Raw genomic sequence first — 15,115 nt, forward strand, 5'->3', positions numbered from 1 at the left:
AGGCCAGCGAAAAAAAACCCAAGAAACTAAACCAAACCAACAAACCAACAAAATATAAATAAAATATCCCAAGGGGTAAATAACGCGGTTGTCAGCGCGGGGAAGGAGAACGCGGTGTTTTAGCTACAGACCCCTTTGCCTGGGGGTACCGGCAGCCGGGTGGGGGGGAAGGAGGGACTCAATTTAGGAGACTGTTTCAGGGGCAATAACTCGTATTTCGGGTTTGCACGTTAACGCTGCTAAACCCCATCGCCAGCCACTCTTTCTTCGCAGCACCAGCCCCATGGGATTCCCCCCGGGAACCTCCCGTTATCAGCCGGGATGGGACTGAGGACAAGGAACGGACCCCCCTCCCTCGAGCTCAGCCCCGCTGGACTACATCTCCCGGCGTGCCCCGCGGCGGAAGCGCGCGGCGCACGCCGGGAACGTGGCGTCGCGCGCGTTCTAAGCGGCCAATCGTGGGGGCGGGTGGCGGTGCGCGCGCGCGGGAGGCGGCGGTGGCGGAGGTGAGGCCGGGACCGGGATCGGGATCGGAACCGGGATCGGGAATGGGAATCCGGAATCTGGACGGGGATCAGGATCCAGACTGAGACTGAGATCTGGATCTGGACCGGGACTGGGATCGGGATCCGGACGGGGAACCGGACCCTGGGGACGGCCTCGCCCCCTCGGTGCGGCCTCGTCCCTCCCGCGTTCCCAGGCCCTCTCCTCACTCTCTTTCCTCACTCTCTTCCCTTCCCGCCTGCAGCGTCTCCTGCATCCCGACGTGCTTCTCCCCGGCCGGACCGTGAGAGCGACCGACGCCCCGGCGCTTCCGTGACTCCCGAAGCTTTTTCCAACCGCCGCGCGGAGCGGCGGGAGGAACTCGTCTGATATGAAAACGGTACTTTTAAATTTAATGATTTCCTAATAAAAGCGCGGGCTTGGCGTCCCGGGGCTCTCGCCGAGGCGCTCCGCTTTGTTCGGGCAGCTCGGTCCGGCTGAGGGACAGAGCTGTGCCAAGAGGGGCTGTAAAGGCACACATTTCTTACACATTTCGTTCACTAAAAACGAGTTGTGTGTTTTGGTTTTTGTTCCCCCCAAAACTGAACCCTGTGTCTAAGTCAGAATCGCAGTTTCAGACTATAATATCTTATTTCTTATGGGTCTCAACATTTTACCAGCACTTTGTTGTTTGAGGTGGGCTTGGCTCTGTGGTTTGGAAATCCTGGTTGTGAAGCAGCTGTTTCTGTGCAAATGCAGAGCTCTTTTTGTGTTTTGTTTCTTTAGCATGTATAAGAGGCAGGATATATTTAAATTCTGATATCATGTACGTTGTTCTGGATTAAAAATACCTTTGGGAGGTCCTTCCAGGTCTCTAATGTAACTAACTTTGCTTCCTGGACTGATTAATAACTTGTACCAGGCCTCAGATAATACAATAAGTTGTACCTCAAATCCTCATGTTTGTTGTTTGAGTTTTCTGGCAAAAGTAGAGAAGGCAATTACCATGTCCAGTCTAATTTTCCCAGTTGTTGTGAATTCCTTTAGATTTTGTGTCTCTCTACATCCATCTAAAGCATTCACTGCTGCAGGTGCTGCTGAATTCCTTATAGTATTCCTGTGGAGAGATGTGTGGCTAAATCTCCTGCCTCTCTTTTTCCAAGTATTCCCAAAGCAGAGCTGGAAGAAGGGGCTCAGAAAGAAGCTTTTCTCTTATTAAGAGTGGGCTTTTCCCCTCACTTCATGTTTAAATGGCAGAAATAGCACTTTATGTTGACACAGGGGGTGGGATTTTTGTTTTTTGAAGGATGTCCTGCAGATCATCTGCCATAGCTCCCACTCGGGAATTCTCTCCAGTGTAAGAATGTGTGTTGCTCACTCAGTTACTGATAAGCACTGAGCTGGAACCATCGTGCCCTAAATTTGAACCTTGCCCTCGTTCATCTGCTCATTCTCTTCTGATTTATTGTCAGAGGTGTAATCTTACCTCTGCACTTGCACATGCAGATTCAGGAGTGGCAGTGTGACAGAAAATCTAAACCAATTTGCTTCTCTGCTCCTCTAGCATAAGGGAAATGAGCTATTAAGGTTTGTGCAGCCTTAAAAAAAGTTTGGCTGCTTTGTTGGTGTACGTGTCACGAACAATTTCTTTTAGAGTGTTTGTAAGGTTTGAACTGTTTTCCAGCCAGTTCATAGTCTCTGCTGTCCTTGGAATTTTTGTATATGCAACAAAACTCTGAAGTGGGTGCTGCAGCTGCCTTCAGAATCATTGATCTGTCATTGAATTGTTGATTTTTTTTTTTCTACCAAAATCACATTTACAAAAGCATAACGTCCCTTTCTTACTCGCCCTTCTAAGTGAGGGGGGAAAAATTCTTAAAGCTGTTCTGTTGCAAATATTCTGTAGCACTTATGGAAACCTAAAGAATGGGAAGATGCAGAGAGCACAGAACTATATAAAAGATGATACAGTTGCAATTCTTGGAAGTATATGGCAGTCATACCAAATGAGGAACAAATCAACACTTTTTGGAGTTTTCAAATGAGATTCCTTTCTGCTTATATGTGTTTTGTAAAGTAACTTCTTGATGCTCACAGTAACTTGTAGATATTTAATGTAAAAAACAGTCACACACACAAGTAGAGTAAGGGAAATACATTTATAAGTAACAATATGTAAGCTTATAGATGATAATAATGATGATAATGTATTTGTATTGTTTTTTGCATGTTATATTTGAAATTTAAAAGCTCTCTGTAGGGGAAGGAATTTATTGAGGTTTTAAACAGGGATTGGCATCTTGAGTTTGTCAGAAATGTGGATGTTCTGAACTTGTTGTGTGTCAAAGCCAGTAAACTTTTCAGGCCTCCTTTGGGCTGCCTTGCAGGTGCCTCAGTTTATCTTGCTGACTTGCTGTGTTCCTGTAATCCCTCAAATTGTGTCTGTGCCTTTATTGTCTGCAGATGACGGGATCAAATGAGTTCAAACTGAACCAAACTCCAGATGATGGTATTTCATCGGTGAAGTTCAGTCCAAACACATCTCAGTTTCTGCTGGTTTCCTCCTGGGACGCAAGTGTTCGGCTCTATGATGTGCCTGCCAACACCATGAGACTCAAATATCAGCATTCAGGAGCTGTCCTGGACTGTGCTTTTTATGTAAGTGTGGGAGGTTATTTTTAATTATTATTTTACAGACACATAGTGCCCAAGGTATGAGAAATTGCCACTCCCTGAAATTAAAGAGGAGGAAAATGCAACCTGAAGTATGGGCTAAAAAATATAGTTTACTTCTGCCAATTAACTCCTTATTTAGTGAATGTCATTCTAGTCCTAAATTCAGGGGTTGCCTGTGAAGGTGCAGGCACACAAGCAACTTGCTCCTGGTACAAGTGGGATGCAAAAGTAATTGAAGCTGATTTGTGCTGTTTCTGGAATGGTGTGGTGAACTGTGTGTGTGTTCCTCACAAAGAGTGGTACTGGGAGGATACAGCCAGAAATCCTTAGCCACAATAAATGCCCAGAGCCAATTAGTATTTTCTTTTTAACCTTCCCACGCTGGGTTGTACTGAAAACATGGCATTGTTCCAAGTGAGACATTTATTAGGTCCTTGGTTTCTATATTTTTTAATGCTCTGGGTTTGAAGTGTGCTTCAAAATGGTTTCAGTTTCTAGGTGCCACTTTTTTGGTTTGCCTTTTTTTGATATAACATACGAAGTAGAAAGTTTCAATTATCATTTTTTGGCATTGCATTCTGACATATCATTTAGTGATGTGATCTCAGTGTGTTACTGAATGTTTTAAATTTTGGACTCTACTTATCCTTTTTTTTACTGAACATTTTGCCACACTGTACTGAGGATAAACACTCAAGTTCTCAAATGTTAAGAACAAATATTATGTGCTTTCCTCTTACAGAAATGGAAATGATTTGTTAGAGCCTCTTAACTGCCTTTTTATTTTTTTTTTTTGTTTTAGTTTTACTTTTAAAGTTAAAAAAATTCATGTAGCTCAAAGCACTCAAACATTTTGCAAAGCTTCTGTTGTCTGCCTCTTTAAATCTGGGCCAGATCTTAACCCTCGTGTCTCAATTCCCATCTTCCCAAAACTCTTGAAAGCGAGTTCCTTGCTATGAGCCTAGGAAAGGAAATGTATGTGGCAGCCATGGAAAATTAATGCAATGTCCTAAGGTGAAATTTTATGCTTTATAGGACCCTACCCATGCCTGGAGTGGAGGGCTGGATCAGCAACTGAAAATGCACGATTTAAACACGGACCAAGGTGAGCAGGCTGAGTTCTGAATGGTCTCAACAGCTGGGCTAAGCTTCAGATTTATATATTTACATGAACAGAATAGGTTTAAAGTTCTTTAGGTGGGGGATATTTAAGTATCTGGAGGGTAACTATTGGCCCTAATAAGTACCAGCTAAAAGCATGGAAGAATCTGGCAGGTTGCCAAAAAGTTTGGTAGGTGCTTGTTGTAGGGTGCCTTGAATTGGATTTCTGATGATAATCCTGCTCTGCCATAGGCTGCAGTGTCTCAGGGGGAATTAGCTAAGCTGAACTAAACCTGAGCATGTTATTTTTCAAAGGTTTGTGGTTTGGATATATTTAGAATAATGATCTTTCGTGGCAGAGGGTATATAAAGCTTTTATTTTGTCAGGCATGGCCTTGTACTGCATTTTTTTCCTAACAAAACATTGCTTGAAAATAACAGTTTCGGTGCCTTGTTGGTGCAAAACATGGAACTAGTTTGTCTCATTTTTTTGTGTGTGTTTGTGTGGGTATGTTAAAGAGAAAAGCAAATCTCAACCAGAGACAAACATAGTCACCAGAACCAGCCAATTGCCATGGCTTGACAAAGAAACAAGTGTGTGCAGTAATGTTACTAAAAAGCTGAAATAATTCTGCTTTAGATGACTTTCTACAAGTGTTTTAGTATTTTTACTAGTGTATAATATTAATTTTATTCTCTTGTCATATTGCTAATATATACAAGCTTAAGTTTTTTTTTCTATATTAGTGTTTCTTTTGTTTCTGTTGTTTCTGTTGTTTCTGTATTAGTGCCAAAGGTGGTGATACCATTCGATACTGAACATCCCTGATACCTCTGAAGATCTCTCTGTGACTGCCTAAAGTCCTTAACTCCCTTTCATAATCTCAGGAGGCATAAGTTTAAATTTAACAATGCTGGTCTTTGCCAAAGTTGTGCTTCAAAAGGCTGAGCTATCCTTAAAGAGACTCCTGGCATAGAAACGTGCCCATGGAATGTCAGAAAACGTTTGTACTGCAGTGGTGTCCCTTTTTATTCTTTATTTCACACATTGTGAGTGTTTGTAGGGCCATTAAAGTTACAGTATCTTGTATTTTCTTACAGAAAACCTTGTTGGTGCCCATGATGCTCCCATCAGGTGTGTTGAGTATTGCCCAGAAGTGAATGTCATGGTGACTGGAAGCTGGGATCAAACAGTTAAACTGTGGGATCCCAGAACTCCTTGTAATGCAGGAACCTTCTCTCAGCCTGAAAAGGTATGTGCTGGGTGCTGTATTCCAGGGGACATGTTAAATAATGCATCCTGTGACTATAAACGTTATGCAGGACTCTGAAACTGAACTGAATTTGTGAAGTTGTGTTTGGTGGTTTTTAAGCTGTGAAACTTGCATATTAAGTGATTGGTGTTCAGAATATACTGTGATTTTTAGGGGAAGGCTTTGACCAGATTCTTCTAATTTAAAATGAGTTTGAAAGAAAACGTTACAAACCCAGCAGCTTGGCTTAATTGTAATATTCACAATTGATTTCCCTAAATGTTAAGATTTTAGATATATCAGGCCCTGGCAGTCATAGGGTCTGATTGTTTGGGAATGTGCACAGAGATACAGGAGGAGGCCATTTACGTTGCCTGAAATACTAATTTGGTTTTTCACTTGTGTTAAAAAATTGAACAGAATTTCTTGTGATTTACCTGTGTTGTACTAATGCCTTGTAAATTCTGATATTGTTCCAATACCGAAATCCCCTGTGCTAATGGGAGACTTAGAGAAATAAGGTAAAATGTTACACCTTCAGCTTTTTCTAATGGTGATATGGTGTGTTAATCTTTATTCTGCTTACAGTGGTGTCACTGAAAGAATGAAACAACAGTAATTTCTGTTTTTTTCAGAGACTGCTAAACACAGGCTGGCTTGGATAATTTTACATATGAATATTTTTTTGCCTGTACCTTTTTAAAATTTCATTTAGCACTGTGACATCCTATTGTCAAGTCCTAATTATGAGCCATCATTACATTCCCTTTGCCCCTCAATAGCTCTTACTTTTGTTCCAGCATAGCTGAATCTACTTCTGGCGAGACCTTTGTTCAGAATAAAGTAATTGCATTATTTCTAGTTTTGATTTATAGATGTATGTAGCATGTAAAGAACTGTGATAAATTGCTGACAGAATATCATATAATGGACAGCCACAGTGAATCAAGCTGCTTATTGGTTCAGCAAGGTTCATTATGTCATTTTTTTAATGCTGCCTTTGATAAATGTGTACACCTACTCAACTGCACGACAACGGTTTCATTTGATTTATGGTTGTGTGGTGTTGAAAGAATACTTGCTATACAGGTGTGACATCAGTTTGTGGAGAAGATTTAAGATATTTAATGTTTTTATGCCTTTGTGTCCCTGTATGTATGCAAACACGTTTTATATACTGTTTATTAATATTTTTGAATCAATTTTTACATTAATAATGAAGAGAGATTTGAAAAACTGTCTTGTTGAAGTGTGTTACTACTGTTGGCTCAAAGTTTTCTTACTCTTTTTAGGCATAATTGGGATCATCAGAAATTTTGGGCAACTCCTCTGTGAACATTTAAGACTTTTTTCATCCTAAGATCCCAGCCTTAAGAGGGAAGTTCAGCAATCACATTTTAGAGCAGGAGTTCATGGTGAATCAATGAGGATTGATTAAAGGAAGCTTTTTTATATGCATACATGCAGATACACACCTGTCTGCTTGTTTTTTTTTTATTAGAAATGAGCTCTTTGAAAACACACCATCTGTAGTAATGAAGACCAAAGTTGTGTCTGATATTTCAGCGCAGTCTTACCAGAACCAACAGCTTTGCTGGGCTGTATCAGAGAACCAGCAAGTGAAACGAGATGCTGGAGTGAAATGATACAAGCAGATGCCAGAAGTAAATTGATTCTTTCTGGCAGGATACCAGATCTCTTACACTTTTGATTCTTGATCTGAGGAATATACAATATCTGTTTCCTGTGCATTTATCTGCATTAGATCACGTTGGAAAAAACTCATTCCTGTAGTTTGCTCTCGTGAGCAGCTCAGTGACAGCTGTAGGTACCTGGATTCCATCTTGCTTGTGTATCAACAACTTGGAATTCATCTGATAACACAGTGCTTTTGACTAAACCTTTTTCCTTTTTCTTTTTTTTTTTAAACATATTTTCAGATTAACTACATCCCAAGTAATAGTTGGAAACGACAATTCATACACTGAATATTTTGATGAGAAATTTGATAAGCCAAAATTAGAACCTCTGGACCAATCTTTAGAGCTGAAATTCCAAGCCACAGTCCTTTTCAATGTGTCAAGCATATTGCTTTCTTTTATTTCACATGATTTTATTAAAGTATACAAAACACTGTTTTTTTTATTGATTTCTTGGCAGTTTATTTCACTTTATTAACATGAAGTTCCACCCGAAGCATTCAGTTTGAAAAGAAAAACATACGGTTACCAGGTGGAGGAAAACAGGGAGGAAAATGTGTGCTGTGGTATTGTAGGACTAACCTGCAGGATCCTGAATTAACAGGATCCTGAATTAGCAGGATACTGAATTAATAAATTCAGTAACTGAATTTGCAGTGGGAATGCAAACTATGCGTACAAGCAGAGATGAGTTCCAATATCTGTGCTCTTCCCTATCTGCTCCTTTGAGTTGGTTTTCCTTTTGCCATTACATTCAATGAATTTAATGCTTTAAGTAGTTTTTGAGCTCACAAACCAGCTGCACACCACTGCTGTTTATCCCAAATTCGAGCCCTGAATCGAAGCTGAAGGGAGTTCTCTGGCTAAAAACTTCATTGTAGCATCACCTGCTCTGTTCTTGCTTATTGCTGACGGTTTATTTTGTCCAAACAACAGTGGGTATCCAGGCTAATGAGTGTTAAATACTGTGAATGTTTTTTTGAAGGTGTACACGCTGTCTGTGTCTGGGGACAGGCTGATCGTGGGGACGGCGGGTCGGAGGGTGCTGGTGTGGGATTTACGGAACATGGGATACGTTCAGCAGCGCAGGGAATCCAGCCTCAAGTACCAGACCCGCTGCATCAGAGCATTTCCCAACAAACAGGTATGGCAGCCATGGCAGGAATTGGATTTCTGCTGAGTATTCTTTAGGGAAATGGTGGTTCATTTTTCAGGTTTTCTGCATCTTTCATTTAAAAAAAAAAAAACAAAACCCATGGATTTTCCAAGTGTTGTAATCAAACTGGGATAGGGGAGGCTTCTTGTTGCAGGTTAATTCTTTTTCATAGCACAGCTTAGGAATATTTGCCACTGACTTACCAGTTTTGTCTCCATTTTAAAAAGTGTATTTAATGCATCACAGTGCTGTCATGTAATTAAAAACCAAACCACACACACAGTCACCCCCCTCCAAGTTGAAGAGAGAAAGCCCAAATTGGTGGGTCCTCAGCAGCCTTTTTGCTTTGTAGACCTGGTTCTTCAACAGGGGCAGGATTAAAACTACACGAATGTCGTTTATATCTTTTTCTTTCATTTTTATCTCTGAGTCTGTGGCATGTACTCAAGAACCCCTGCTCCATTATCCAGGGGAATTGTACAATTTAGATGATCATACAGCTGTTCTGTGGAACTTAACGTGGTGTGTCTGTGGTATTTCTTTGTGAAGTAAAGCAAGAAGATTGGCTTTTTCTGCCAAACTAATTTGGAAGGGAATTTTCCCCATGTACAAAGTGATAGTACAGGAATTGCAAGACCTGGTTGAACTGGCATGAATGCTTTGTCCATTTTCAGTTCTAGTTATAGTAAAACAAGCTGATCTTCCAGATTGTATTGTATTATGGATTTTAAAGAACCTTGCTATAGCTAGGTATCATTGCAGTCCTATTTGTGAAAAGATCTATTATGGACTTAACTCAGAAGTGATAATAAAAGCATCTCAGGTTGCTCCAAGTCAGGACTGTAATTAACTGGATAAGTGAACACAACTTGTAATCAAATTTCACTGAAAATGCTATTTCAGCTTGAGTGTCTAGTTGTTAGTCTAAAGCTCTGAACTAATATTAATATAATTCTGAAACTAAAAAGTCCTGTGAATATCTCTCATATTTCAGATATTTAGGCCCTGGGGGTGGGTGACCAAATATGAGGGGTTCTTAACTCTTAACACTTTTTTCCTCAAACACAAGCTTGTGTTTGGACCTGTAGAGGTAATTACAAGTCTCACTGTCAGCTTAAAACTGTGTTGCTTTGAGAATCTCTCTCTGGATGTTTTTTTCTGCCTTACCACTTTCTTAGAATTTAGAGGGCTATGAGATAATATTGTAATATTGTAATATTGTAATATTGTCTTTTCTCCAGTTGAAAACTTCTAAAAATGTATCTCCTTTTTTTTTTGTTTTGATAGGGTTATGTTTTAAGTTCTATCGAAGGTCGTGTTGCCGTGGAATATTTGGATCCAAGTCCAGAAATCCAGAAGAAGAAATATGCCTTCAAATGTCACCGTTTGAAGGAAAACAACATTGAGCAGATTTACCCAGTTAATGCCATTTCTTTCCATAATGTCCACAACACCTTTGCTACAGGTAGAGCAGATGCTCAATCTTTTGTAAAACCTTGCATCGATTCCTTTAGTTTTGATGTAAACAGGTCAGCCTTTGCTTCATGTGCCCTGACTTTTTAAGCATTTAAATTGTGTTTCTTGGTGTCTTTTTAAGCATTTAAATTGTGTTTCTTGGTACCTTTTTGAGCCTTTAAATTGTGTTTCTTGGTATCTTCTTGAGCCTTTAAATGATGTTTCTTGGCATGAGCAGGGTTTTAAAATCATTTGACGCAGTGAGATTTAACTGCTTTAACGGGGATTTTGGGATATGCTCATTGTGCTCTTTATTGAATGAATCAACCCTGTGTTTTCACTGACAAAGTAATTCTGAGTAGTTTTCCCTTTTCCTTCTTTTGTTTTCTGTGCTGTACCTCTTTTGGGTTTTTTTTCCCTCCCGGTTGTGATTTATACGCGTTTTTTTAAAACCTGGTTTTCAGGAGGTTCCGATGGCTTTGTGAATATTTGGGATCCGTTCAACAAGAAGAGGCTGTGCCAGTTCCATCGGTATCCCACCAGCATTGCATCCCTGGCCTTCAGCAATGATGGAACTACCCTGGCAATAGCTTCTTCCTACATGTACGAGATGGATGACATCGAGCACCCCGAAGATGGGATCTATATTCGCCAAGTGACAGACGCAGAAACAAAACCCAAGTGAGTGTGCTCCGCCTGGACTCGAGGCTTTCTGAGCATTCAGCCCAAGATTTATTAATTTTCTTAAATTCATGAATAGCATTATTGATGGCAGCAGATAGTGCAGCTTGACAGCAGGGCTGGGTTTGATTTTTATCTCGCTCGCCCAAGCTTTCAATATCCGTAGGTTGATAGACGTCTGATGGATAAAATTGTGCCTGGTTGTTTAGTAGGAGAAGGATGTCAAACCCTTATCCTCTTTCAATAGGGGCTATTATATGAAGCTGTGGAGTTATTGCAAGCTCATTGCTTCAAGAATTAAGTGAAGAATTCAAGAATAATTTATTTGAGTAAACGTTGCTGTGTTTGGATGTTTAAAACTTGGGATTAATGAAATCTTTCACACTGAGCATGCACCCGGCTGTCACAGCGAGCAGGGAATTCACACACTGCTCTAGGAAGGTTGTGTAAAATCAAGGGAAAGCTCTCTCAGTTCCTGTGTATTGGAGTTTGCTGCAGCCCTCTGATCACACACTTCTCTGTCATTGTTGCTGCCAAAACGGGGCAAACTGATTGATGGAGGTAAAGGATTCCTGTTAAACCTGCTTTGGCATGAATGTTACATAGAAAAATTGCCATCACAGGGCAGAATTGTGCTGCTCCTAATGATGCCAGCACAGGAGCAGTTGGCTTTATTTTCAAATTCCTGTGGTTTATTACTGCTACTGTTTTTTCTCTTGTGGTACTCCAACTGTCTTACACCTTATCAGGTTGTCTCCAGTATTTAAAGTAGCTGTGTAAATAGACACACATAAATTATCAAAGTTCTTGAGTTTAAAACCTCAAGACCTTTCCCCTCACTCCCTCAGGTGACTTGTCTATTGCTTTGGAGCAGCCATTTTGTACCTGTGGAGATGATGTATTTAATAATCTGTAACTTGCACATCTCTCACTTGGAGATATTTGTTTTAGAATAATTTGGATACTCATGGAAAAATAAAGCCAGAACTATTTTGGAATTTATTTCCCCAAGTGAAAAAAAATCCAAATATGATAATTCAAATTTATTTTTAAAATCAGGTTGTACTTGTTACATACTTTTTTAATGTAGTAAAAGAATACTTGCTGCTGGTTTTGTAAGAGTAAGAGCTGCTTTCAGTTATTTTTGTACAGTGCTAGTAGTGGTTGCTAATTCTGTAGATGCTTCATTCTGCCTTATGAGGAGGTTAATCTACAATTAAACAATATTTCCTCTTGGCCCTCCATTATTTTCTGAAACAGATGGTTCATCATTTCCTGGGCTGTTAAACACAGCAAGGTTAAGGTTAGACTCTTGGGAATCAGCTAGTTTTGAATCTTATTAGGCTGTAGAAGGAAAACTAATAAGAATACTCCTTAATATCATTTTGTGACTGTAAACAATTATTTATTAGCAAACAATTGATCCCAGAAGGGCAAATTGTTTGAGTCAGTAATGAGCTGAGAAAAGACAGAGCATATCTGTGTATTTGGAAAATAATTGTAACGTAATTGCAATGCATTTAGACAGGCATCTTTTTGGACCTGTTTCTATCTTTAAATGAATTTCTGAAAACATTAACGAGGTTTATATGCTTTTCTGACATTTACAAGTTGCTTGTGCCAACCTTAGGGCACTAAGAAGGATGGGTATAGTTTAGTGTTACAGTAGAGTGAGTCATCAGTGGTTTATTATAAAAATAAGTTATTTAGGACAGAAGACTGATAGCTGTTTCATAGTGATCTTTTTGCATATTAATTTAAGTCACTTTGCATTTCTGCACAGTGCATTCTTAAATGCATCAAGATGGTGCCCTATTACAGAAAGACTTGGCAAGAGCAGCTTTTTGATCATTAAATTATTATATATTTATCTGGATACAAGTGAAAGCTGTATTTCTGCAAGTTTCTGCTTTTAAAGGATGTTGAATATTCTACCTGCTTATGATTTCTCTAAATATTGCTTCCTAAAATAGAGTTTATTTATTCCAGATCTACTTAGACTCCTGGTGATACTTCTCCTCAGAGATGCCCACCTGCTCCTAACAAGGCTAAACTAAAGCAGCAGAAGTGAGAAGAACAATCTTTGTACTCATGTTGTTTTCTAACTAAGAAATATTTGTTTGTTACTGTAGTTTGTTATAATCTGTCATTACTTGCCTGCTTATAATGTTAGTGAAACTGTTTTCTTTATCTGCTGTCTGGAGCTGAATTAGTTCAGTCCTGTAGGCAACCTTTGTAAAAACTTAGCACTTTTTGTAGTATCTGATTCTGAAAACTTTTACTGCTTTGATATTTGTTCAATAAATATCCACAAATACTTTGTGTAACAGCCTTTACTGATTGTGAAACAAATATTGACACCAAAACCTTAAATTGTAGGAGTTCTTGACTGAAAATTTTCAGAAAATTTCTGAACCTTCTGTCTTTTCCAATGAAGTGAACTGGGAATTTCTTCGTTCCCTGGGGACCTAGGTAATATTTTCACAGGGTTCTAAGAACCTAAAACTGTATTAAGTGGACTTGTTTATGTCAGCTGGATTCTTAATACTGGAAAATCCTTAACTGTTTCTGAGGGAAAGAATTTGAACACATGGTTCTCTGTTTTGTTTTGTTTGGTTTTTTTTTTCCCCCACATCCAGCATAAAAGCCTAAAATGAATGATATTTAGGAAGGCCTGGAGATGGAAGGGAGCAAATGTAGTTTCTGAGTGGTCTGTTCCAAGTTTTTAGACTGACCTGGTAGCCTGGGGTTTATGGAGTAACACAAGTGGAAATGTCATTCTGGCTACACAATGCCATGAAAATAAAAATATGCTGTTTCTCTGCATGTCTTGTTTACATTATTGCTAAGAAGTGTAATCTGTAATCAAATTTTATATCAGCCTCGAGGATGTTGGAGTAGGGGGTGGGTGTGAGAAGATGCTTGAACTTGGACAAATTAAAAATTTCTTAGGAAAGGAATATCAGGAAAACAACACAGTCACTGTGTTGTGTTTTTTCTGGACAGGAATGCAGATCTGATCAAGAGACTAAACCTGCAAGTCTGATAAATATGTTCAATGTTGCACATTCCTTACTGGTAATTCTTTCTGATTAGTGTCACCACTTCTTCCCTTCTATCAGTGCCTGTGTAGGCAGTGGGAGTACTTTATTACCTCTAAGAAAACAAACTTGCTGACAACAGGAATAGTAACCAATCGTTGCAGAGAAGGTGGTGATGGAGAGGAAGCAGCTCTGTGTGTGCAGAAATCCAACAAACTTGAGCTGTTACCTGGCAGACCTGGTAAATGAGTTGTATATGGAATACTTTGTAGTTTGTCATGAGCTAGATGTGGTTTCTTTGGTGATATAAACTGGTTTTGGTAAGTTTGGAAAAAATAAAGATCTTCCTGAGTTAAATATGACATGCCCTCACCACAGTGCCATCCAGCCTCTGTTCTGGCAGTTTTGCACCATCCCTATTCCTTGCACATTTAATTGGTTTTTTTTTTGCATTGAGGGTACGTGGCTGATATTGGGCAGAGGTTGAATTTTAGGTCAGCTTAGGAAGTGATGACACTTTGGTGTTTGGTTTTTTTATTGTATTTTGAGGACTGCATTGATAAAGAGGATCTGGGGCCTAACCATGGGAGCTAAAGGTTTCTGTGAGAATGACTAGCAATGCAATAATAAGCTAAATCCCTGGTTTGGGGATAACTGTAGACTGAAACAGCAGATTTTGTTTAAAAACACTGTCAACTGCTCCAGGATCCCATAGCACAATGTGTGTGTGTGTGCAGGTGTAGATGCATTTATATCTTGTTTCTCCATCTCTACTTCAAGTGTGTAATAAAAAAATATGGGATTGAGCCCATAAATAAATTGTTGTTACCTGAAAGCACAACATGATGTTGCTTGTGGAAAAAACAGACCTGAAGTGAGGATGTGTCCAAATAAAAAGTGTGTGAAGTCAGAATTAGGCTGGGACTAATGAAAAGGTGGCTTAGTGTTGATGTGGAGAAGGGAATGTGAAATGGGGAAAGGATAGAGTGGGGAGTTACAGGGGTAGATGTGTGGGGAACAAAGTGAAATAAGAGCTAGAGAACATAGAGGGAAACAAACAGAATTAGAGGAATTCCAAATAGTTTTGTTAACAAAATAAACATAGAATATAACCTGGAAATGACACCACCTGTGCAACTTCCACTGGTAAGTGTTGGGGGAAAAACCTGTTAATGCTTGATGTGCTGAGATCTGCATGTGTCAGTGGACAAAGATATGTAGAGAGAATGGATTGGATTAAATAGTTCTATTTTGGCTCAAAAATTATAGGAAAATTCCTTGAGGTGTGTCAGTGTTTTATGTAAATGCTTGAAGCAACAAGAGTGTTGAAAACAGTGAGACAACCAGACAGAGAAAATGAATGTTGGTCAGGGCTGGTTGTCCATGTGTTGGGCACGAATATCACAATGTGCACTTGAAATACAGATATTTCTTTTACAAGATTAGTCTTCCTTTTATTAGCACTCTTCTAGAAATGCAGGTCAAGGCAGAGGTCCATAAGCTGCAGAAATCACGAAACAAGCCTTTTCTGACCTGTATAACAAGCAGCTGAACAAAGGATGTACTGAC

The 15,115-nt window shown here is 39.5% G+C and overlaps 1 protein-coding gene across 2 annotated transcripts; it reads left to right on the top strand.

Annotated features, from left to right (window-relative positions):
- Positions 1-462: 462 nt before the first annotated feature.
- BUB3 (BUB3, mitotic checkpoint protein) lies at positions 463-13,331 on the top strand. Of its 2 annotated transcripts, XM_017809310.1 has the most exons (9): positions 463-506; positions 749-883; positions 2,947-3,141; positions 4,195-4,264; positions 5,362-5,513; positions 8,199-8,357; positions 9,657-9,834; positions 10,289-10,505; positions 12,495-13,331. In XM_017809310.1, the coding sequence occupies exons 2-9, from the start codon at positions 875-877 to the stop codon at positions 12,502-12,504; spliced, it is 990 nt and encodes a 329-aa protein (XP_017664799.1). In that variant the 5' UTR covers positions 463-506; positions 749-874; the 3' UTR covers positions 12,505-13,331. The 2 variants fall into 2 exon arrangements, with proteins under 2 accessions (XP_017664799.1, XP_017664800.1); XM_017809311.1 differs by lacking the exon at positions 12,495-13,331 and having other exon boundaries at positions 10,289-10,509.
- Positions 13,332-15,115: the final 1,784 nt, after the last annotated feature.

Source organism: Lepidothrix coronata, unplaced genomic scaffold (assembly GCF_001604755.1).
Source record: "Lepidothrix coronata isolate B3197 unplaced genomic scaffold, Lepidothrix_coronata-1.0 Scaffold25, whole genome shotgun sequence".
Classification (NCBI taxonomy): Eukaryota; Metazoa; Chordata; class Aves; order Passeriformes; family Pipridae; genus Lepidothrix; species Lepidothrix coronata.

Coding starts and splice junctions, on each gene's coding strand:
- BUB3 (XM_017809310.1), top strand. Junction 5,514..8,198: donor CCTTCTCTCAGCCTGAAAAG/GTATGTGCTGGG, acceptor GTTTTTTTGAAG/GTGTACACGCTGTCTGTGTC. Junction 9,835..10,288: donor CCACAACACCTTTGCTACAG/GTAGAGCAGATG, acceptor CCTGGTTTTCAG/GAGGTTCCGATGGCTTTGTG.